The sequence below is a fragment of the Bos indicus x Bos taurus genome, chromosome X, assembly GCF_003369695.1.
Source record: "Bos indicus x Bos taurus breed Angus x Brahman F1 hybrid chromosome X, Bos_hybrid_MaternalHap_v2.0, whole genome shotgun sequence".
NCBI lineage: Eukaryota > Metazoa > Chordata > Mammalia > Artiodactyla > Bovidae > Bos > Bos indicus x Bos taurus.
In genome coordinates, this window is record NC_040105.1 from 31,299,154 (window position 1) to 31,324,388 (window position 25,235).

The 25,235-nt window shown below is 37.1% G+C and overlaps 1 protein-coding gene across 10 annotated transcripts in view; it reads right to left on the bottom strand.

Annotated features, from left to right (window-relative positions):
- The window catches only part of DMD (dystrophin), a 2,656,945-nt gene that overhangs the window by 848,108 nt on the left and 1,783,602 nt on the right, over positions 1-25,235 (bottom strand). For all 10 annotated transcript variants that reach the window (XM_027533579.1, XM_027533577.1, XM_027533571.1 and 7 more), the window contains 2 exons: positions 5,622-5,769; positions 2,695-2,844 (listed from right to left, as the gene is read on the bottom strand). In XM_027533579.1, the coding sequence (XP_027389380.1) occupies positions 2,695-2,844; positions 5,622-5,769 (298 nt within the window). The remainder of the gene's footprint in view (positions 1-2,694; positions 2,845-5,621; positions 5,770-25,235) is intronic.

Sequence of the window (25,235 nt, forward strand, 5' to 3'; positions counted from 1 at the left end):
GCAACATTTTCACTCAATATTGTAAAAATGTTAACTGATCTATAAGCTCAACACAATTCAAATCGATATTCTGGAAGGCTTTAGTAAAAATTGGCAAGTTGGTTCTAAAATTTATTTGGTGAACCAAAAACAGCAAAAAACAATCTGGACTAAGAAGAATAAGGTTTGAATTTTTATACCCAATTTTTTTTGTAAAACAAGTATGTGGGTTTGTGTCTGTGTGTGTGTATTATATACATGTGTGTGTATATATATATGCACACACATACATACACATGCATGTATACTTATATACATAGGTATATATACATATATGCATTGTATGTATACATGCATATATATACACATATGTATGTGTATATATATACACACACAAATATATGTTGTTGTTGCCTTCTCAGACTATTCTTTCAGAATGGAGGGATTTCCCAGATATAACAGCAGTAAAGAATCCCTCTGCCAATGTAAGAGATGCAAGTTCAATCCCTGGGTCAGGAAAATCCCCTGGAGAACCCAGACAACCCACTCCAGTATTCTTGCCTAGAAAATCCCATGGATAGAGAAGCCTGGTAGGCTACCAACCATGGGGTTGCAAAAGAGTCAGACACAACTTAGGACTAAACAACAACAAATGTGTATATTCACATATATATATTGTATGTGTATATACACATACACACATACAAAATAAAAGATTGTTCAGTGATACCCACTACAACATGGGTGAAACTTTAACACCTTATGCCAGGTAAAATAATCTCAACACAAAGGGACAGATACATTGTGAGTCCACTTGTATGAAATCTCTAGAACAGGCAAAATCATACAGACAGAAAGTAGATTAGAGGTTACTTTTAGGGAGATGGGTTCAGGGGTAGGGTGATGGGGAGTTATTGCTTAATGGTTACAGAATTTCTCTGGGGTAATGCATATGTTTTAGAAACAGATAATGGTAATGGTTTCACATTGTGGAAATAAATAATAAATGACCATAAATTGTATACTTAAAATTGTTAAAATGACAAATCTTATGTTATATATATGTACAATTTAAAAAGTAAATATACCAAAACCATTGAACTGTACACTTTAAAATGGGTGAATTACACAGTATATAAATTGTATCTCAAGCTGTTGAAAGGTGATTGTTAAATGTACCCCTCTGGTACTTTGAATTGATGCTTTTGAACTGTGTTGGAGTGTTGGAGAAGACTCTTGAGAGTCCCTTGGACAGCAAGGAGATTAAACCAGTCCATCCTAAAGGAGATCAGTCCTGAATATTCAATGGAAGGACTGATGCTGAAGCTGAAACTCCAATACTTTGGCCACCTGATGTGAAGAACTGACTCATTGGAAAAGACCCTGATGTTGGGAAAGATTGAAGGCAGGAGGAGAAGGGGATGACAGAGGATGAAATAGTTGGATGGCATCACTGACTCAATGGACATGAGTTTGAGCAAGCTCCAGGAGTTGGTGATGGACAGGGAAGCCTGGCGTTCTGCAGTCCATGGGCTCACAAAGAGTCAGACACAACTGAGCGACTGAACTGAACTGAACTGAACCCCTCTGGTGGGAGATGTTGATAACAAGGGAAAGTGTGAATTTGGGGGGAGGAGTCTTTGAGGAATCACTGTAACTTCCTCTCAGTTTTGCTGTGAACCTAAAAATGCTCTAAAAACACAAAATCTTCATTAAAAAATTAAACTACTGAACTGAAAAAAAAAGGAAGATGATTGTTACAAAGCCACTGCAGTACTAGTTGAAGGACATTGATAATCAAGAGAATCCAGAACAGATTCATATATATATGTTCACTTGATTTATGACGAGGTTGTCATAGGAATACAGTACGGAGAGGACAACCTTTTGATAAATAGCCTTTTGATGGACCAACTGATGTTGCTTTTTTTAAAATTCATACGCATCACTTGGTTTTAAAAATGAGTATGCATTAATTTGATAAACAATTTAAAATATTATATTTAAAAAATAAAATATTAGATTTAATAAGTATCCAAGAAAGATGAAGACTCACAACTAAGTAAACAAATAAACAGTAAATAAATAACACATATTTTAGAGAAATTTAGCATGCATTGATCCTTGATTAAGTCTATAGTATTGGTGGTGGTGGTTCAGTTGATAAGTCGTGTCCGACTCTTGCAACCCCATGGATTGTAGCCTGCTAGGCTACTCTGTCCATGGGATTCTTCAGGCAAGAATACTGTAGTGGGTTGCCATTTCCTTCTCCAGAGGACCTTCCGGACCCAGGAATCGAACCTTGGTCTCCTGCATTGCAGGCGACCTTATTGGTAAGGATAAGTAAGTTTGATTTATGATACTCATTGAGCTGGACAACATCCATCTTGCTTAAATATTGTCAACCTACACCTGAACACTGAGTGAATCACTTCATCTTTTTTCCAGTCTATTTCTTTAGAATAATTCATGTAAAGTAATAGTGGTATATAACTGGGCATTTGGTCATTACTGTACCATCATTCACCATCAACATTCCTTCCATTCACAACAAATCATACATACACCCAAATCGAATGGTCAATTAAAATAAAAACAAAAGAACAATCCATAAAACCAGCCTTTTTCCCCAGCCTTACCAATTAAGCACCATTAAACAAAAGAAATGCTTGCAGCATTTAACACATGTGACAGGACAGATGGTTAATGTCTAACCTTTATCCACTGAAGATTTGTCTGCTTGAGCTTATTTTCAAGTTTATCTTGCTCTTCTGGGCTTATGGGAGCACTTACAAGCACTGTTCCTCCTGTTTCATTTAATTGTTTTAGAATTCCCTGACGCAGGGGCAACTCTTCGGCCAGTAACTGAAACAGACAAATGCAACAACATTTAAAATGAATTACAGCACAATGCCAACTACCTTGTCTTTGCCTCTATTGATTAATCTATCAAAACAAAGAAAGACCAGAGGCCCACCAGTTCCTTAAATACCAAATTTTCTACAGAGTGCAGAGCTGGTGCACTAAGACACCTACGCCTAAGTAAATCAGCCCATCCTACAAAGGATCAGATCTTGTCTCCCTCAGAGATTTTTTTTTTTTCTCAAGAGAAAAATGTTACGTAGTATGATGAGCTCTAAAACAATACCCTAAACAGTGTCAAAAGTCTAAAAACACACCTCTCAGAAATAGAATAATCTGGGCAAATATAAGCATCCTCTCAGGTATTAGGTCTCCATACTATAACTTAGCACAGTAAGAAATTCATTATCATATTAGAAGATAACTAAGAACATACCTGGTACCAGGCATTGTGCTAACTAACCTCTTCACACACATTATCTTTATTGCTATTGCTATTGCTAAGTCACTTCAGTCGTGTCTGACTCTGTGCGACCCCATAGACGGCAGCCCACCAGGTTTCCCTGTCCCCTGGATTTTCCAGGCAAGGACACTGGAGTGGGTTGCCATTTCCTTCTCCAATGCATGAAAGTGAAAAGTCAAAGTGAAGTTGCTGAGTTGTGTCCAACCCTCAGCGACGCCATGGACTGCAGCCTTCCAGGCTCCTCCATCCATGGGATTTTCCAGGCAAGAGTACTGGAGTGGGGTGCCATTGCCTTCTCTGACATTATCTTTATATCATGCCTTATATAAAAATGTTAACTTTATATAATAATGTCATGAAGTAGATCTTACTATCTTCATCTTACATAGAAGGAAACTGAGACAGAGTGGTTAAATATCAGATCCAAGTAGATAAGCAGAAGTAGAAAGCAAAAGACTGGTGATCCAAACTTGGGTGTTTTCATTCAAGAACACTTAATTTTGATACCTGCACATTCCTGAACTTTTCTTATTCATTTAACATCACATTAAAAGTGTCCTTTTTATCATCTACAAAGCTATCATAGTTTTATTAACTGTCTTCTATTTATTTGTATCTTCTATTAGCCACATGAGGCTATTTAAATTTAAATTAACTGTCAATAAAATTAAAAACTTAATTCTTCAGTCACATCAGCTACCTTTCAAGTACTCAAAAGGCAAGTGCAGCTAGTGGCTACTAAAATTGCTAATATTCAACATATTTATCATGTTGTTAAATGATATTGGATGGTGCTATAGGATGGTGTTGATCTAGACTAAGGAAAAAAAAGGAAATCAATGCATATTTATTAATAAGGGAACACCACCAAACATGTCTCTTAAATGAGTTATCAATTACTTTCCTATATATATATATATATATATATATATATATATATATAACACTCAATATATTTAGGAAAGATGAATTTTTAAGAACAGACTGAGTTTATTTTTCCATGGCATAACCATCCTCAAACTATGGATCAAAAACTTTTTATTTTTTGACTCTCAAATACCTAATACATTATCTGACATATACTAGGTGCTTAATATTTGTTTACTGAATTAAGCAATATTTTACTTCTTATACTTTATCCTCTGTCAGGTACACATTTCTTATTTCACAGAAATAAGTAGATGACATGGAGTCTAATCTGCATGTGCAAATCAACTGAATCATTGATAAAGAAGCAGTTCCATTTCTCTTTGATTCTGTGACCTTGTAAAACGAGGGCAATAACCATTTTGGAAGTTTGATAAGATTAAATAAAATAGCAGATGTAAATACATCTAATACTTAGTATGTAACAGGGGATGATTGAATGTTAATTTCCCTTTCCCTTCAAGAATTAAAGTAAAATAGATCCAAAGGACTTTCTTTCCTAAAACTTAAACCATGACAGTTAATCAACAGCACAATCAAAGCATCTCCGTCAGCCAGGAGAGCTAATCAGAAAGCAGCAGACATCAAGTGTGTTAGTTGCTCCGTTGTGTCTGACTCTTTGAGACCCCATGGACTGTAGCTAGCTAGACTCCCCTGTCCAGAGGATTCTCCAGGGAAGAGTACCGGAGTGGATTGCCATTCTCTTCTCCATCATGTTAAGTGGGCATAAAAAACCACTTGAATACACCAGAAGTTTTATTCAACCAGTATAGAAAATGAACCAACATCACCTCCCCTTATCCCTGTAGGCAAACCAAACCACAAACCAAACCAAACTATTGCTTCAGGCAAACAGAATGCCTTTAATTAGAGGCTGAAGTAGGGAGACTGATTTGGCAATTAAGATCTCCTATAAGAAATTAGATCATTTCTAAAGATGCTCCCCAGTTTTTAAAATAATTTGAAGCTGTACAATTCTCCATTAAGTCTAAAATTAATTTTAAATCAGTTTAAAAAGTATCACTATGCATTTTATACACACACATACACAAACAGAAACATACTTATATATCCCATACATACTTTTTAAAATATATATATACTCACTGGGCTAAGACAAAATCAAGTTGTGAGAAAAATTACTGAAGAACTATCAGTATCCCAATGGGCAGGAAATCAATGACTGGATACATTTAAAACATATATTCTTATACTTTTTTTCCCTCTTTTTTGGCCATACCATGCAGCTTGTGGGATCTTAGTTCCTCGGCCAGGGATTAAAGTCAGGCCATGGCAGTGAATGGCCAAGTCCTAACCACCGGACCACCAGGGAATTCCCCCTAGGTTCATATACAAGTAGGCCCTGGGAGATTTTAGAAAATAAAATTACCTTGACTTCCTCAAGCTTTTCTTTTAGTTGCTGCTCATTTCCAGGTTCAAGAGGAATACTAGAAATGTTACCTGCTTCTTCCAACCATAAAACAAATTCATTCAAATCTCTTTGAAATTCTGACAGGATATTCTTTTGTTCTTCTAACCTGGAGAAGAATAAAATTGTTTTAAAGAACATATTTCTCAAGTTTTCTTTTTTTTTTTTAATTTAAGAAAACTCAAAAAAGCTGCACACACTTTTTAAAAATAAGCCATTTTAAAGATGTCAACATGAAACATGTATAATATCATACAAGAAATGAATTGCCAGTCCAGGTTCAAAGCAGGATACAGGAAGCTTGGGGCTGGTGCACTGGGATGACCCAGAGGGATGGTATGGGGAGGGAGGTGGGAGGGGGGTTCAGGATTGGGAACACATGTACACCTGTGGTAGATTCATGTTGATGTATGGCAAAACCAATACAATATTGTAAAGTAATTAGCCTCTAATTAAAATAAATAAATTAAAAAAAAGATGTTAATGATATAATATTTTTAAGGATGTAATATTTTAAAGGCCTAGGCAAATATCACCATTGGAGCAAAACTGTCTCTGGTTGAGAACAACTTCACTAGAGTAAGTATATAAAGTGAAATTACATGTTTCAAGATGCTTAAATGAAATACATCTTTATGGAAAATTGTAAAGCAAAAACAAGGGAATTGAATGAAAACACTAAATTATTACATGTTCAAATGTTTTCCAAATTACAACACAAAATCCTTTTGGAGGAAAGAGGGAATTGATTTAAAATACTTAACATATGTTGTACTAGTGGATGTTGTTAATTATAAAAACACATATACTGTATGTTACTCAATTAGCCATAAACTTATTCTTACATATTGAATCAGAATGCAGCTGAGCAAAATAAGCTGCACTTATAACAATTTACATTTTTTTGTTTTATTGTCTTTTGGGAACTATGTATCTGTGGTATGTAAGCTTTTGAACGGAAGTATAATACACATATAGGAAAGTGTTCATATAACTATAGAGATTAATATAGTTTTAAAAAATGGATACACCAACTAACCCTTGGATACACCAAAGGAACAGAATGTTATTAGAAATTCCCTCAAAACCCTTGCAGTTACTACCTCCAAGTGTAATCAGTATCCTGTCAACTTTTATTATTTTGCCTGTATTGAGCATTATGTATATGGGGCAACCCACTCCAGTATTCTTGCCTGGGAAATCCTGTGGACAGAGGAGCCTGGCGGGCTACAGTCCATGCAGTCCCAAAAGAGTCGGGCATGACTTAGTGACTAAACACACTGCCTTTTACTCAGTGTAACATTTACAATCATCATCCATGTTCTGTGTAGATTATCTTCTTCACTACATAGCACGAAACTGTATAAAATATATCTATGTTGGTGGACATTTGAATTGTTTCCATTTGGGGACTGTTCAGCTAATTTTTTGTTCATTTTTGCTTCAAGTTGACAAATATTTATTGAGTGCTTACTAACTTCCAGAAACTCAAGTAGGCATTCGAATCAAAGAGAAATGAGTTATGTACCTTGCCTTGAGGATCTCATAGTCCATGAGAAGGAAGAAGCATGTAAATCTAGGACTATGATAGAATATTGTGGAGGACAAGTTATTTTCTGAGTATAGAAGGTATAGAAGATATGTCAGAGAAAATAATGATCTACCTGGGTCTTGAAACATGAAAAGGGATTTGATTCACAGCCTGTGCAAAGACAGGACATTGAGAGAACTACAGTTACACTAATTCCCCAAACTGGATCCGGTTATTGGATTTATGTTCCTCTATACTCAATTTTCCCTGGAGAAGGAAATGGCAACCCACTCCAGTACTCTTGCCTGGAAAATCCCATGGATGGAGGAGCCTGGTAGGCTACAGTCCATGGAGTCGCAAAGAGTTGGACACAACTGAGCGACTTCACTTTCACTTTCATACTCAATTCTGTTCTTTGATGTGAGCTGGTCCTAAGTCTATCCGAGGCACATGTCTTCTTTTTCTATTCTCCAAACAGCAGATTCTATAAAAACCCAAGCCCTATTTTGGGCTCCATTGAAAACTCAAATCATATTATGTCATCATTGCATTCAAACTCTTCTATTGCTTCCCAGTTCATTCAAATCGAAAGCCAAGTCATTACAGCACTCTATGAGGGTCTAGATCTGTGCTGTTCAATATACTAGACACCTTCATATGTGGCTACTGAGCACTTGAAATGATGTGAGGGAAATTGAGATGTGCTGTAAGTGTAAATTGCATACTGGATTTCAAAGACTTAGTACAAAAAAAATCATCTCTGTACCTTCTACTCAATTTTGCTGTGAACCTAAAACTGCTATAAAAAAATACAACTATTTTTATGGGGGAAAGGGTGGAGGGGATAGGTAGATTAGGAGTTTGAGATTGACATGTATGGACTGCTATATTTAAAATAGACAATTAACAAGGATCTATTGCAAAAAAATAAAAAGATAAAACTAATAAAAATAAAACTATTTCTAAAGTATTAAAAAAGAATATAAAACGTCTCATTAGTCCTTTAAATATGTACAAGTCAACATGATAATATTTTTAATATATTGTGTTAAATAAAATAGGTTAATTTCACCTGTTCTTACTCTTTTTTACATATGACATTAGAAAATTTAAAATCACATATGAGGCTCACTGTACTTTTATATGGAAAAGCACTGATCTATAAAATCTGCTGATCCCCTTTCTCTTTACTTGTCCGACCTCATTTCCATCTACTCTCCCTTTCTCTTATCCTTCTTGAGACCTCAGCTTTTGTACTTGCTGTTTTTTCCTGCCTAGAATGACCTTCCCTCACAAATCAAACATGGCTGGTTTCCTCAGCTCCTGCAGGTCTTTCCTGATGATTCTACTTACAATCACACCTCTTCTCTCCCCAATTTCTGTTCTTTCTCCTAGTCAATCTTTCTCTTTAGTACTTAAAACATTCCTGTGGCTCAGTTGTAAAGAATCCACCTGCAATACAGGAGATACAGGAGACCCTGGTTTGATACCTGGGTCAGCCTCCGGAGAAGGAAATGACAACCCACTTCAGTATTCTTGCCTGGGAAATCCCATGGACAGAGGAGCCTGGCAGGCTACAGTCCACGGGATTGCAAAGAGTTAGACATAACTGAGTGACTGAGCATGACCAAAACAAAAAAGCACTATAATTTGGTTGTTTTGTATATTGTCTATCTTACACAGGAAATCAAACCTTCTGAGGGCAAAGATTTTGCCTGTTTTATTTACTACTGTTACCCTTGTTCCTGAAATTATGCCCGGCAGAGAAAAGATGCTAAATAAATAACCGTTGTGTGAATGAATGAATTTGGCCATCATTCTTTTCAATCTTATACACTTTTCTGTTTCAAAAGAATTGTTCCCATTTTTTTGCAATACTGACAGTAAAACATAATCTAATTTACTCACCGATGTGCACTACAGTATTTCACCAAATGAAATAGACCTTCACTTGCAGGTCATATAACACCACTGTGTATACTCCCAGGATGTGGGTTAGAGTAAGGAATGCTGCTGATTAAATGATGACATTTATTACTTAGAGGTTTTATTAAGAAATTTTTCTTTAGGTTTATATATATATATATTTCTCTTATGTTCCCTTTGAATATGCATAAAAAAGTATAAGTGAAAAAATTGGTGCAGCGTTCTTCAAATTTCCTCATATTTAGAGTCTGAGCCTCCTATACCACTTTTCTTTTTAGATCAGTGGTCCTCAGCCTTTTTGGCACCAGAGACCAGTTTCACGGAAGATAATTTTTTTTCACATACGGGGGTGTGGGGAGGGGATGGTTTCTGGATGACTCAATTGCATTACATTTATTGTGTACTTTATTTCTATTATTATTACATCTGCTCCTCATCAGATCACCAGGCATCAGATCCCCCCAGTTCAGTTTAGTTCAGTTGCTCAGTCGTGTGTGACTCTTTGTGACCCCATGGACTTCAGCACACCAGGCTTCCCTGTCCATCACCAACTCCTGGAGTTTACTCAAACTCATGTCCATTGAGTCGGTGATGCTATCCAACCATCTCATCCTCTGTCATCCCCTTCTCCTCCTGCCTTCAATCTTTTCCAGCATCCAGGTATTTTCAAATGAGTCAGTTCTTCGCATCAGGAAGCCAAAGTATTGGAGTTTCAGCTTCAGCATCAGTTCTTCCATTGAATATTCAGGACTGATTTCCTTTAGGATGGACTGGTTGGATCTCCTTGTCATCCAAGGGACTCTCAAGAGTCTTCTCCAACACCACAGTTCAAAAGCATCAATTCTTTGTTGCTCAGCTTTCTTTATAGTCAGATCTCCTAACTGATGTCCTTTTCCATACTGTGTCATCTTTTGTGACATCAAGAGTCTCGGCAGTATAGCACTTCTTAACAGGGCTCTACTACTTACTGTTCCTTGGATTTTCTTCTAAACCACATGTGACCTGGCCACCAGAAATAGTAAAATTCACCCAGATTTCAGTGATGTTAATGTGGTAAAATGTGCTGCCTAAAATGAATGAAATTTGGTTAGTTTGCATAGCCTTCCACCACTGATAACAACGAATAAATCAAGTTCTTTGGGCTGCTACCAAGCTTCTGGCTATTTTAGGATTAAAAAAAAAAGATTCATAATGTAATGACAGTTTACTGTTACCTTTAGCTGCTTGTAATTATGAATGAATATTATTATCGGCATTATCTGCCTGATATGCTTAAGCTTATTTTCTGCTAATAAAGTCGATAAAGACTTGGCATTCATTTCCAGAGGGACTAGTGTTTAATTATATGAGTTTTTGCCAATAACAAATATTTTGGCTTCTCTTACACATGCAAAGTAAGGATATCTACATCAATGCATGATGCTGAAATGGTTGGCTATTGAAGTATTCAAGATTTAGGGAGGAAGGGTCAAAGCATGAAGCTGGTAAAGTGGTTCAAGGCAGGGCTACAAAGTGGATAGAATGTTTTGTTTTAATCTCTAGGTGATGAACTACTCCAATTTTTTTGAGTAGAGCAAGATTTATTTCATCCATTCCCTCTGGTATTCTATGGAGAATGGATGTGGGTAAGGGTGGTAAGACAGAGAGTGAGGAATTGAAATCAAGCAGGACCCTGTGGGGTTCCTGGCACAAAAGCCTTTCTGTATTCCCTTCCCTGCATTCTTAAAGTGAAGTGAAAGTTGCTCAGTCATGTCCAGTTCTTTGGGACCCCATGGGCTATACAGTCCATGAATTCTTCGGGCCAGATACACAGAACAATATCTTTGAGCTCTTATGCAGAACTAAACCCCCCATCAAATGGAAGATGTTAACTACTTGATGAAGCACTCTTCATAAAGAAAGCTGAGTGCTGAAGAATTGATGCTTTTGAACTATGGTGTTGGAGAAGACTCTTGAGAGTCCCTTGGATGGCAAGGAGATCCAACCAGTCCATCCTAAAGGAAATCAGTCTTGAATATTCAATGGAAAGACTGATGCTGAAGCTGAAACTCCAATACTTTGGCCACCTGATGCGAAGAACTGACTCAATGGAAAAGACCCTGATGCTGGGAAAGATTGAAGGCAGGAGGAGAAGGGGATGACAGAGGATGAGATAGTTGGATGGCATCACCAACTCAATGGACAGGAGTTTGAGCAAGCTCTGGGAATTGGTGATGGACAGGGAAGCCTGGCGTGCGGCAGTCCACGGGGTTGCAAAGAGTCAGACATGACTGAGTGACTGAACTGACTAATTGAACTGAAGCACTCTTCATTCCAGAGAAGGTCATGGTTCAACCATTATCACTTGATCCAGATGACCTCTGGATTTAAGGGATGCAGGCCTGCACACATGTGTAGTCAGTCGCTTAGTCCTATGTGACTCTTTGGAACCCCATGGACTGTATCCCTTCAGGATCCTCTGCCTCCATGGGTTTATCCCAGCAAGAATACTGGAGTGGGTTGCTATTTCCTCCTTGGGGGATCTTCCTGACCCAGGGATTGAACCTGCATCTACTGTGTCTCCTGTATTGGCAGGTGGATTCTTTGGCACTGAGCACACATAAAGGTCCAAATCATGAAGATGTAGCAAGGGAAAAGGAAAAGACAGAATGCTTAAAATGTAGGAGATTCAACAGGATTTGTGGATGAAAGGAGAGAGGTTAGAATCAGGCACTAAAAATTATTAAGCATTCTCCCATATGGCAAAACATTCCTGGTGGCTCAAAGGCAAATAATATGTCTGTAATGCAAGAGACATGGGAAACAGAGATTCAGTCCCTTGTTCCAGAAGATCCCCTTGAGAAGGAAATGACAACGTGCTCCAATAGTCTCGCCTGGGAAATCCCATGGACAGAAGAGTCTGGCGGGCTACAGCCCCTGGGTTTGCAAAGAGTCAGCAGCCACTGAATCAAATAACAAGTTGTCACATTACTACTGTGAGATGAGTACTAGTTTTTTCTCATGTACAGATGAAAGAAAATGAGGGTTCACATTTTGCCCAAGATCAAACAGCTAATAAGTGGTCATCCAGTATTCAGTACTGGGTCATCTAGGTTCAGTACTGGGTCACCTGGTCTAGGAGTGATCCCACCTTATCTGGCTGAATAGATGTCATTTACTCCAGCTGAGTACATTGAATTGTACTGGATATTTTGGGGAAATGACTAGTTGAAAAAAATAGATCTGGAGCTCAGGGGAGAGAGGAGAACTGGAATCATGAACTTCAGAGTCAACAGCAACCAGTTGGTAAATAAAACATGGTAAATTAGCCTTTCAACTTTGAATAATTGACAATTCTTCCACCTGATTATTTCATTTAAAAACACACATTAAAGAAAAAAACCCATTTACAATCATTCATTGATTTCCTGTGTATGGGTAATTTGTGGCTCCTGTCTCTCCCGCAATTGCCTTGCTTTGACATGGAAAGCCAAAGAAACGCCTAGGTTGTTCTTCTGGTTCTCCCCAAAAGCTATACAGATCTGTGAAGGAGTTCTTCAGCTCAACGAATACTCAGCTGAAGGGGAACATAATTTTCCCATGTTGCAGTTTTCATACATTATTTTAGTGATTACTTAGAGAGACGTAAGGGGAGATGTAAGGTGGGTAACGACTCCCACCATAAACACTGCAGTCTCCACAAAGCTAAGTATTCCATTCCACCTGAGACCTCTTTTTTTTTTTTTTTTTTACCTGTATAGCATAGGGAACTATATTCAATATCTTATAATCTATAATGGAAAAGAATTTGAAGAAGAAATAAATATATATGTATACATGTACAACTGAGTCACTTTGCTGTACATGTGAAACACTGCAAACCAACTATATGCCAATTAAAAATAGAAATATATATAATGGACAGGGAGGCCTGGCGTGCTGCAATTCATGGGGTCGCAAAGAGTCGGACACAAATGAGCGACTGATCTGATCTGATCTGATATATACAATAAAACATACATGATACAAATAAAATATACATAGTACACAAATATATATATATATATATATATATACACACATACAATAAAATATGCAAATAGAAATGTCTAGAGAAAGTCTATTATGACCTAGTTTAAAGGGGAAAAATAGTAGAGGTGAAATATTGCTTTGGAGCACTTATAAGGTAGAAATATTTTAATGGGCTTCATCTACAGAAAGTAAAGATTTTCTGAGGTGTGAGCCATAGTAATACATTCTAGTCCAAGGTCACCTGAGTCCTCAACATTGATCTGGACATGGGGTACCAAGGAGGTGGGAAACCTCTGATGGTAGATGTGATACCACTGCTTGTGCGCTTATGCTTAGTCATGTCTGACTCCTTGTGACCCCATGGACTGTAGCCTGACAGGCACCTCTGTCCTTGATTCTTGGCAAAAATACTGGAGCAGGCTGCCATTTCCTATTCCAGGGGATCTTACCAACCCAGGGATCAGATCTGTGTCTCTTGTGTCTCCTGCACTGGTAGGTAGATTCTTCACTAGTGCTGCTTGTGAAGCCAACGCCACTGCTGCTCTCAGCAAACCTTAGGAGGAAGAGGCTGGTCTCGACTGCTGGCAGCTTGTTTTAGATATGCCGTAGCACCATTTTCCCTCAGACTCTGGACTGAGAAGCAATTCTGAAAGAGGAGCAATCCCACTATAGACATCTTTTATTGATTCAGAAGTTCTAAGCTGGTTCAGATCTTTGGGTCTAGGTTTCAAGGGTGCTTGTCAGTCTACCTCATCTTTGTCTCTTTCCACTCTTTTTGCAAATCTTTGTCACCTTCAGTATTTGACTCTAGATCACCTTGCACAGTGTCCCATATACTGAGAGCAACCTTATTTCTATTGATCTTCCTCATCTTAGCTAAGTAAAATCTTGTTAAAAGTCTCATTACATTTGTAAAACCTAGACAGATGGGTAAGGCTTTTCTCAACCTTCCTCTAGAACCTAATAATTTCAGGGAGGAATAAATCCAAAATCCAACAAGTAAAAGCTCAAAGAATAGGAAATAGTAATATGAAACAAACAAAGTTTCAAACCTAGACTAAAATTCTAAAAGCAAATACCTCCACTTCCACTTCAAACACACCACTAATTAAATGAATAGTTTTCTAATCCTTTCAAAAATATCCAGCCAGGAATAAAAGTGGTAGAGATGTACTTGTTCACTGTAATTAGGATTTTTTATTTAATTGGGAACAAACTCTACATAAACATTGTGTACCTATTTTCTTCCTTTAATTACTACCGTGAATATTTCCTTAGGTCATTGTTTATTATTTGAAAAATTGATTTTTATGATCTGAGTAAAAAGCCATATGGGAGAAGGCAATGGCACCCCACTCCAGTACTCTTGCCTGGAAAATCCCATGGACAGAGGAGCCTGGTGGGCTGCAGTCCATGGGGTCGCTAAGAGTCAGACATGACTGAGCGACTTCACTTTCACTTTTCACTTTCATGCATTGGAGAAGGAAATGGCAACCCACTCCAGTGTTCTTGCCTGGAGAATCCCAGGGATGGGGGAGCCTGGTAGGCTGCCGTCCATGCGGTCACACAGAGTCGAACACGACTAAAGTGACTTAGCAGCAGCAAAAAGCCATATATGAGTACACTGTATTTTACCATTGTTTTGTTATTTGGCATTTAGTTTGGTTCCAATTTTTCATTATAATAAATAACCCTATAACAACTACATTTGTTCATGCATTGTGGCTCAATCTATCTGTTAATTTCCTGAGAACAAGAAAAAAATTTAACAATGAGAATACTAAGAATATAGACTCATATTGGTAAATTTCTTTGCAATGCTGGTGGTAACAATAGTTTGTCATGGACTTTTTTACATTTTTTATTAACAGAAAAGCTAAACAATTTTGTAAATGTGTATATTTGTCATTTCTGTTTCTACTCTCAGTCATCTGCTGTGTCTGTTGCCCATTTTGCTTCAGTGATTTCTTATTTGTTTATAAAGGCTCGTTTCACTTTATCTTAAAAATATATTTATTGAGAATATTTTATAGCTTTCCTTTCATCTTTTTAAAACATATTTTTGTTTCTTTCTAAAGAAAACACATGAATTTCTTGGTTATTTCTCCCACTGATACTATGAAAATTGTGACCACCTGACAACTGCTTAGATATTTGCCTTTATTCTGGATCCTTACATATTCATTAAAAAACACACACACACACACAAAAACTAAATGCTTCATCCATTTTAAATTTATATAGTTGAGTTCCTGACCTTGAAGGGTTTTTCAGAAATTGATATTTTTTTCCCAGCACAATCTATTCTCTATTGATTTGTGGTGATTTCATTATAGTTTGTGTTTTATATGCAATAAGTTTCAGTTTGCAGATATACCATAGATTTTTGTGACAGCAATGAACCACTTCAACCATTGCAGCATGAAAGTATGTCTGATTCCTGGTAGGTTAAATCCTCTCCTACCTTAGCTATTTTAATTTATGTACTACGAGTATCATTTGGTAAAATTACAAAATAAATCTCATTGGGGACTTTGGCAGGGATTCCATTAAATCAATAAATTAATTGTGAAGAACCACTGTCTTTTCAGAATAAATTTGCTAAATTGTCTATGTTTACAGTGCATTTGGACACGGAGCGTATCTGGGACTCATCTGCATACTATAAATAATTAAGTACGTTTTCTAATTAACCTTCAGCATCAGTTTGAAAGGCAGTGACTTGCATATGATTTTATGGATATTAACTGTATACTAGTTTAGGAAAGTCTTAAGAACTACCAGATAGAATAAATCGTCCCTTAAAAAGTAAAAGCTTTGCTTAAGCTATTTGTTATAATCTTTCTTTTCACACAATGTTTGTGGAAAACTTTTTCTTGATGACTTAATTTTTTATAAAGAGTACAGCATCTTCTTTTTACGCGTGAAAATATTTGATAGTTATTTCTTGTCTAGGTTTGTTTTTTATACTTTGAAAAAAGAAAAAAAAAAGATGGTGCCAACCCACCGGGGCCTTGTTATAATCTGCCTTTTCAAGTGCATGTGTTTTCTGAAATTTCAAAAGCCGTGGTTTGAAGTTTTAAAAGCTGCAATTTGAATTTATGTATTCAGATGATTGCAGAAAAGCGAAGGAACAGAGTTTGCATTTCCAGGCTTGTCTCTTGACAGAACAGTTTAAACGTGCTTTATATTGGCATTCATCACATGAAGTGTTATTTCTTTGTTTACCTACTCGCTTAATGCTTATGGTAGGATTTATTCAGGCATGTGGTAGTAATAATAATGAATGGGATATTTAACATTACCCATCTGCAATTAAGTGCTAAATATTTTACTTTTAGAGGCATTTCAATACATTTCACTATTTTTTAAAGAAAAAGAATGGTTTCTGTTTGAAATATTGGCTCTGTAGCCGTTTACATTATAAATGCTTTTAATACAATTGAAGGAAGTACATATTATGATAGGGAGAGATTTGCATAATCAGAAAGGAAGAGTTACTGATGTGTTGCGAAATTCAATGACTTTAACATTAACTCTTAATGAACATTTTTTGTGGGGCTGCTCCTATGGTAAGTGATAAAGACTACCAAATCACATGGCATGATTTTAGAGGAGGAGGATCTAGCAAATGTTTCAACCAAACGCTAGATATTTACACATTGGAATCCCTTTTGCCACTCAATACATCATGTGTATTGTCTTCCTAGTATCCCCAACAAAGGAATTGAAGCCTCAGAGATTTATATGCCAAATATATGCAAGTACAAGGTCGCTCCCTATCCCATTTTCCAAATGAGAAGTTCCTCCCTAGGTTTCTAATCAAATACAACATAGAAACTTTGGAAAGTATAGATAGGCTTATCACCTGTCTTATCACCTATCACCTATAGCTTATCACCTATCACATATAATGCTCAATTTGTTACTTTGACTGTGCATACTAATTTTAAATTATATAGCATATTACATTAGAATAAAGTTCTATTGGAAAGTTTATTCCAAGCCACAAACACACATTTACATAACAGAAGAAAGTTTTATGTTATGTAAAGATAGTTTTCTTTTCTCTGTGCCATATGTCCATGAGCTACATGATGAAACCACTTATTGAGTTGCTGTTAAAATAATCTTTTCAGAGTTTGTTTACAATGGCATTCAACTCATGAAATTTGATGTCAAACCACCAAAGTTGATCACTACTTTTGTTAAATTTGTTTTCTTCCTGTTGCTTTTTCTCCTCTACCACGTGACTTCTACAAGCAACCAAACTATGTATCAATTGAGATTAAGTCAATACATCTTTCCCAGACAGTGCTTTGCTGTTTGAGCAAAATAAAACAAGTGAGTATCTTATAATCTGAGAAGTTCCAGAAATATTTAAATATAAAGGTATCACTTAAGGAAGAAAAAGAAAAAAAAATCATGTTTAGTGACACATTAACTTCTCCAAGTCATAGTGTGTATAGGATGTTGTTATCATCAGAACCCAGCCATTTGCCATTCATTCACTTTGCCTACAGTTTTCCCCTTACACAAATGAAGTGCAGTTGAAAGGCTTAACATATCAACGTTCCTCAGGCATTCACTTCTCAATATTAAGGAAAATATTAGCCAATTGCAGGTAGATGTGAAGAACGAGAAGGAAAATTGTGGAGCTCAGCAGTGAGAGTTTCTCAAAGGAAAAAAATTAGTTTAAATCTAAGCCCTGAAAGTTATTAGGTGAGCATGTGAACTCGGGCAGTTACTTAACCTTTATAGGCCTCAATTTCCTCATCTTAAAATGGGAACAATAAACACTTCATAGTGTGGTTGTTTGGATTAAATTTGCTTTCAGAAACTCCAGTTTTAGCCTACTGCTTCACTAATGGTATTCAACAAACGGCAGAGAAAATAAAAAGAACTTTTTTTTAAGGAGATCTGGATATTGAAGTGCTATTTCTATCTCAGAATTTTGCCTAAGCCAACATACTTATATACAGAAAAGTATTTATAAAGCATGTATGAGTACACGGGGAGACTGTTTGAAATTCAGCTTTTTGATAAGCCAGTTGACAGTTCTATTTCTTTCTTCTGACAAACTTCCTTGACAAATTCAGGAAGTTTAACAGTTGGGAAAAGACAATTAGAGTCAAAATGCCAATCTATGAGTAAACGTGCCACCAGATGCTGCTGCTGTTGTTTAGTCTCTCAGTTGTGTCTGACTCTTTGTGACCCTATGGATGTCCCACCAGGAGCCCACCAGGCTCCTCTATCCGTGGGATTCTCTCTATCAGTGGGTTGTCATTTCCTTCTCTGGGGTATCTTCCCAACCCAGGGATTCAACACATGTCTCCTTCATCTCCTGCACTGCAGGTGGATTCTTTACTGCTGAGCCACCTGTGAAGTCCAGATGTATGATTACAATGCAGAACTATCAAAGTTCTACTAGTTTCCAATGATGTGACAGTGAATGTATGTAACAATCCTAGCCCTCATGGAGCTTACATTCCAGACAATGAATAAGATAAGGAAGTGAAATACACTGATTCTGGCAGAGCAGTAAGTGCTACAGAAGGGAAAAAAAATGAAGCAAGAAGAGAATATTGAGTGGAGCTGGAGGGTGGCTGCAGTTTTGTAAAGGGTGATCAGAGAAGGCTTCATTGAGAAGAGGTATTTGAATAAAATTGTCATGGTAGAGACTGGCTGGCTACTTCCCCCCAAATCTGACTCTCTTCTCTTAACCCTGAAGCTCATTGTCATGCCCCATCCTCTCTTGCCAATTGGTGTGACTACATAACTGAATTCTAGCCAATGGAATGGATGCAAAAGTGACTGTCACTGATTCCAAGCCTGGCTCATAACCTCACCCCTCATAAATGATATTCCCTGTTCTTTAAGAATTGATGCTTTCAAACTGTGGTGCTGGAGAAGACTCTTGAGAGTCTCCTGCACAACAAGGAGATCAAATCAGTAGATTCTAAAGGAAATCAACCTTGAATACTCATTGGAAGAACTGATGCTGAAGGTCCAATACTTTGGCCACCAGATGCAAAGAGCCAACTCATTGGAAAAAACCCTGCTGCTGGAAAGCTTGAGGGCAGGAGAAGAAGGGGGCAACAGAGGTTGAGATGGTTGGATGGCATCACTGGACATGAATTTGAGCAAACTCCGGAAGATGCTGAAGGACAGGGAAGACTGGCATGCTGCAGTCCATGGAGTCACAAAGAGTCAGACACGACTTAGTGACTGAATAATAACAACATAGAAAAGCATAGTGATTTTGAAAGCCACAGGTTAAAAACATCAGAGTTGCAAAATCAAGGTAGACTAGGTCCCTGATTCACAATTTGGAGAGGGAGTCACTTGCTTGCTGATCAGAAGCAACTTTTTGAATTTTCTAGAGTGGTAAGCCACTGAAATGTAGGGCTTCTATTTTAATAACAGCCTGAATTAAGTTAGGTATTAAAGGAAGTGAGGGAGCCATCCATGCAAGTATCAAGGGAAAAGAACACTGAGTAAAGGAAATAGTACAAAGGTCCTGAGGCATGAGTGTGGTCAGAATATGCTAAAGCAACACCAAAAAAAAGGGGGGGGAAGGTGTGGAATGGAATGAGAGAATAAAAGACTAGTAGGAGATGAAGTAAAAGAAAAAAGATAACAGCCAAATCTTAAGAGATTTTACCCAGGGAGGGGATATATGTATAATTATAGATTATTTGTGTTGTACAGCAGAAACCAACACAACGTTTTAAAGCAATTATCCTCTAACTGAAAAAAAAAAAAAATTAAAGCGATTCTACCTAGAATCTCAATACTTTCATAATTCATATTTTCTATCAAACAGTCCTTGGATAAAAAGAAACTCTAGAATAATCTTTTTTGGGGATCTCAGTTAGAACTCTTCTTCAATCCTACTTCAATAGGTCCAAATGACTGAATCCTAGCACTTCTTTTGGATTTTTGTTGTGTGCTGTCTACAGAGGTGCTGGAACAGATTTTGGAAAACACTGAGGATGCTTTGGACTGTCATCTGTTAGAAGCAGAATGACACAATCTATCAGTAAAGCTTGTAACAAAGCCGATGCCATCTGATGAAAGATGCAATGAAGAGTGAGTGACCCTAATTGTTCTGTTTTCAGTCATGGCTAAGTTTTCCCCTTCCAAGACATTAAAAAGGAGAGTGAAAAAGCTGGCTTAAAACTCAACATTCAAGAAACTAATCAGATCATGGCATCTGGTCCCATCACTTCATGGCAAATAGAAGGGGAAAAAGTAGAAACAGTGACAGATTTTATTTTCTTGGGCACCAAAATCACTGTGGACAGTGACTGCAGCCATGAAATTAAAATACACCTGCTCCTTGGAAGGAAAGCTATGACAAAACTAGACAGCGTATTAAAAAGCAGAGACATCACTTTGCAGACAAAGGTCCACATAGTCAAAGCTATGGTTTTTCCAGTAGTTATGTATGGATGGACCACAAAGAAGGCTGAGCACCAAAGAATTGATGCTTTCAAATGGTGGTGCAGGATAGGACTCTTAAGAGTCCCTTGGACTGCAAGATCAAACCAGTCCATCCTAAAGGAAATCAACCCTGAATATTCATTGGAAGGACTGATGCTGAGGCTGAAGCTCCAATATTTTGGCCACCTGATGCAAAGAGCCAACTCACTGAAAAAGACCCTGATGCTGGGAAAGATTGAAGGCAGGAGGATAAGGGGACAACAGAGGATGAGATGGTTGGATGGCATAATTGACTCAATGGACATGTGTTTGAACAAACTCTGGGACATAGTGAAGGATAGGGGAGCCAGCTTCCAGTCTCTCAACCTAGAAATCTGAGAGGCATCCTTGATTCTTTCCTCTACCACATACCCAGAATGTATTGATAACTATATCCTCATAATTCTACTTGAGATGTCTTTCTTGAGTCTGCCCGCTTCTCTTCATACTCCCTACCACTGACTTCTCCTTTCATACTCTCTGACTGGTTACTGTGGCTAATTCTTAATTGGTTTCTGCCTCCCACCTTGTCATCTTCTCATCCATTCTTAACACTTCTGAATGAATAATATTTCTAAATTATGTCTCTGATCATATTCTCACACCTTCAATAACTCCCCTAGTGCCAATGGGATAAAATCTAACTTCTTTAACGTGGATCAAAAACCTCTTTATGATCTGATCTCTATTTCCTTCTCTTTTGTCATCTTTCTTTGCATTTGACAATCCAATGAACAACTTCCTCCTCTTTGCAACCCAGTACTGCATCCACATCAGGACTCAGCACATTCTGTTCCATCTGTCTGGGATACCCTTCCCTATGTCTCTATCTAAACAGCTTCTAGTTACCTTCCCAATCTCAGGTTAGCCACCACCTCCTCTATGAAACTTTTCTCAATTAATTAGTGAAAGTGAAAGTGAAGTTGCTCAGTCATGTCCGACCCTTTGCAACTCCATGGACTGTAGCCTACTAGGCTTCTCCGTCCATGGGATTTTCCAGGCAAGAATACTGGAGTGGGTTGCCATTTCCTTCTCCAGGAGATCTTCCTGACCCAGGGATTGAACCTGGGTCTCCCACATTGTAGGCAGATGCTTTACCGTCTGAGCCACCAGGGAAGTCCAATTAATTAGTAACCCCTTCCTAAACAGGCTTAAGTTATGGGCTCTGTTATACAGTCCCATAGCTCCTCATAATTTTTCTATCACAGAGTATCTTGTAATTTCCTATGTCTGTCAATATACTGCAAGTACCATAAGAACATGTGCTCTATTGTGATCATACTCTATTCTCATTACCTACTATATAGTGTTTGTTAAATTCTTATATTCACAATCTCATAATGGTATCATCCCAATTGTGGGTGTGAGAGCAATAAAATCATTCATTATTTACTATTATTCTTGAGAGATTTTACATGAAAAACCAAGTGTGCGTTATGGGAAGCAAGTTCTGTGTAAAACTAAATAGGGAAAGCTACACACTAGGGGTTTCAAAACTATGGACCATGAGCCAAATCCTGCCTGTCACTGGTTTTTGAAAATAAAGTTTTATCGGAGCATAGCCACATCCATTCATTTACATACAAAGACTTCATTCCTACTGTGACATCATAGTTGAGTATTTGCAACAGAGACTGAATGATTGACAGGTCAAAAGTATTTACTGTCTGGCACTATACTGAAGTTTATTGACATCAGCATACTAGGGAATTTTGATATAAGAACAATCTGTAAGATCTTTTTAACCTATTTATATGTGTGATCATGAAAATGTGTATGGCCATTTAAACTTATTCACTCTTTGAAATAATTATTAACACTTTCCACAATTATTATTTTACAGGATACAACATGATAATGGCTAACAGGAAAACTAGACATTGCACCTAATTATAAATGTTTATTCTGTTTAAAGGGCTTCCTTGGTAGTTCAGCTGGTAAAGAATCTTCCTGCAATGTAGGAGACCCCAGTTTGATTCCTGGTTTGGGAAGTTCCCCTGGAGAAGGGATAGGCTACCCACTCCAGTATTCTTGGGCTTTCCTGGTGGCTCAGACAGTACAGAATCTGCCTTCAATGAGGGAGACCTGGGTTCAATCCTGAGTTGGGAAGATACTATGGAGGAGGGCATGCCAACCCACTCCAGTATTCTTGCCTAATCAAGGCACAGGACAGCATTCTGTTTAAGTTTCTCATTATGACAAGCTACATTTACTTAGCTTTGATTCAAACATGTAAATACTTTGTGAAAAACATGTATGCCTCTTCTTTGTTTTTGTTATTCGAGTTTCTTTCCTTATTTTTCTCTTCTTAACCTTACTTTTTCCACTTCTTTTGTAATTTCATATCCTTTTTCTGTTACTCAGTTTTGTTCTGTGGGTTTTACTGTGACTTATTTCTGTAACTGTATTTTGAATTCCTCAGGGTACTCGTAATTTCCACCCTCAGCTAAATGTCATCTATTGTCCAGTACTATGTACATTTCCACTGGAATATAAATACATCATACAGACAAGGAAAACCAAAGTTCCTTTGAGACAGAGAAAGGATATATTTTTGCTCGCTACTTTCATCCTGGAAAAGAAAGGGCAAAGGGTATTTCTCGTGATTTATTTAAAATCTGCACACAACTCCAGGTAAATTCTTTAGAAATGCAGATTACTATTCTTTAAAAAATACAGCCACAGGAGGTACAAGAATACTTATATTTCCTCAAAGAGTCATTCTTGAAATGTGGTATGGGCAACCATGGGGATCCCTGAGATACTTTCATGGGGTCTGTGAGGTCAAAACTATTTTCATAATGATACTGAGATATTTGCCATTTTCTCTCTCATTCTCTTATGAGTTTTCCAGAGGCTATGTCATGGGTGACATGGTAACAAGTTGAATGCAGAAATAGATATAAGAATCTGCTCTCTTCTCTGAAACTAAATATTAAAGGTACTTTTAAGAATGTAAAACAATGTCATTATCCTCACGATCTTTTATTGTGGAAATAGTTACTTTTCATAAGATATTTATTATTTAAAGTAATATAAAGTGGGATTACTGATACTTCAATGGAATTAATAAATGAATACTTTAAACATTTCTCAGTTTTAATGTCAAATGTGGTAACCCACATAAACAAAACTGCTTTGGAGTTCTGAATAATTTCTTAGAGTATAAAGGAGTCCTGAGGCCAAAAATTTTGACAGCCAAAAATTTTGTAGAGGAACTGAATAACCAATGTTTAAGAGTTCACCATGATTAAAAAAAAAAACCAAAACAAAACAAAACAGACCTCAGACAGGTAAAAAACACAGTAAGAGATGAAAATGAAAACAATCCATTAGGTATGAAGAACTTTACTGTCAACCACTATGATTGGAGTCTAGAAATTTGCCAGTGAATTTATAAAAGACAGAGGAAGGTAAAAATGTGGGCCAAGCATGATGAGGTTCAACTTTTAGAATTAATGAATTGCCTAAATATCTACTGTGAGTCTTGAGACTGAGTGACTAGGGCATCTTCAAATGATACATATGCATGCGTGCTAAGTCACTTCAGTCATGTGTGACTCTTTGTAACCCCATGGACTATAGTCTGCCAGGATCCTCTGTCTATATATATATATCTTTGAGATTATAAAACACTCAGGCAAGTTGGCCTATTGTTAATTTACCATTTTTTAAATCAAGAAATATTTGAGTATCCACAATGGACCAGACATTGTTTGTCCTACATCATAGGTGGTTACAAAATGTCAATAGGCTAATAGAAGAGCAGACATGTACATAACTGTGTTTTTTAAATGTGATACTCATTGAAGTGTAGCTATAACTTCAACAAATATTTACTACATGTCTGTTAAGTTCTGGGCAGCGTGCTAGGTGGTGGATATTCAGTGGTAAACAACACAGACCCAGTCCTTACCCATATGGACCTTATAGTATGATGGATAATATAGACATTAAGCCAATAATCATATAAAAGTTATATTAATGCAAACCATGATACATGTATGAAGAAAAATTTTAAAATTATGAGAATACTCTTATGAACTTTCAACTAAGAACTCTCATATATATGCTGCATGTAAAGGCAAAGACACATCAAATTCTATTTCCCACAAGGAGATAGTATCAATGGTCAAACAAGTTATTTCACTTTTGGGGAACATGTCTAATTTTAGACTAAGATATGTTTCCTCTGAATATATCTTTGAAAGATTTAATAAACATTCATAACTTTATTATATGTGATGAGGGTAAAAGCAGAGAGAAATTGTTGATATTGCTGGGAAAACAGAAAAGAAGTAATTATCATCATAATCATTTTCTTCCTCCTCATCCTCCAAGAACTTTTAAAATTTTCTCAGAAGACCTAAGTGAATATCTATTGGTTTCTTTTTTTTTTTCTAATTTTATTGTATTTTTAAACTTTACATAATTGTATTAGTTTTGCCAAATATCAAAATGAATCCGCCACAGGTATACATGTGTTCCCCATCCCGAACCCTCCTCCCTCCTCCCTCCCCATACCATCCCTCTGGGTCGTCCCAGTGCACCAGCCCCAAGCATCCAGCATCGTGCATCGAACCTGGGCTGGCAACTCGTTTCCTACATGATATTTTACATGT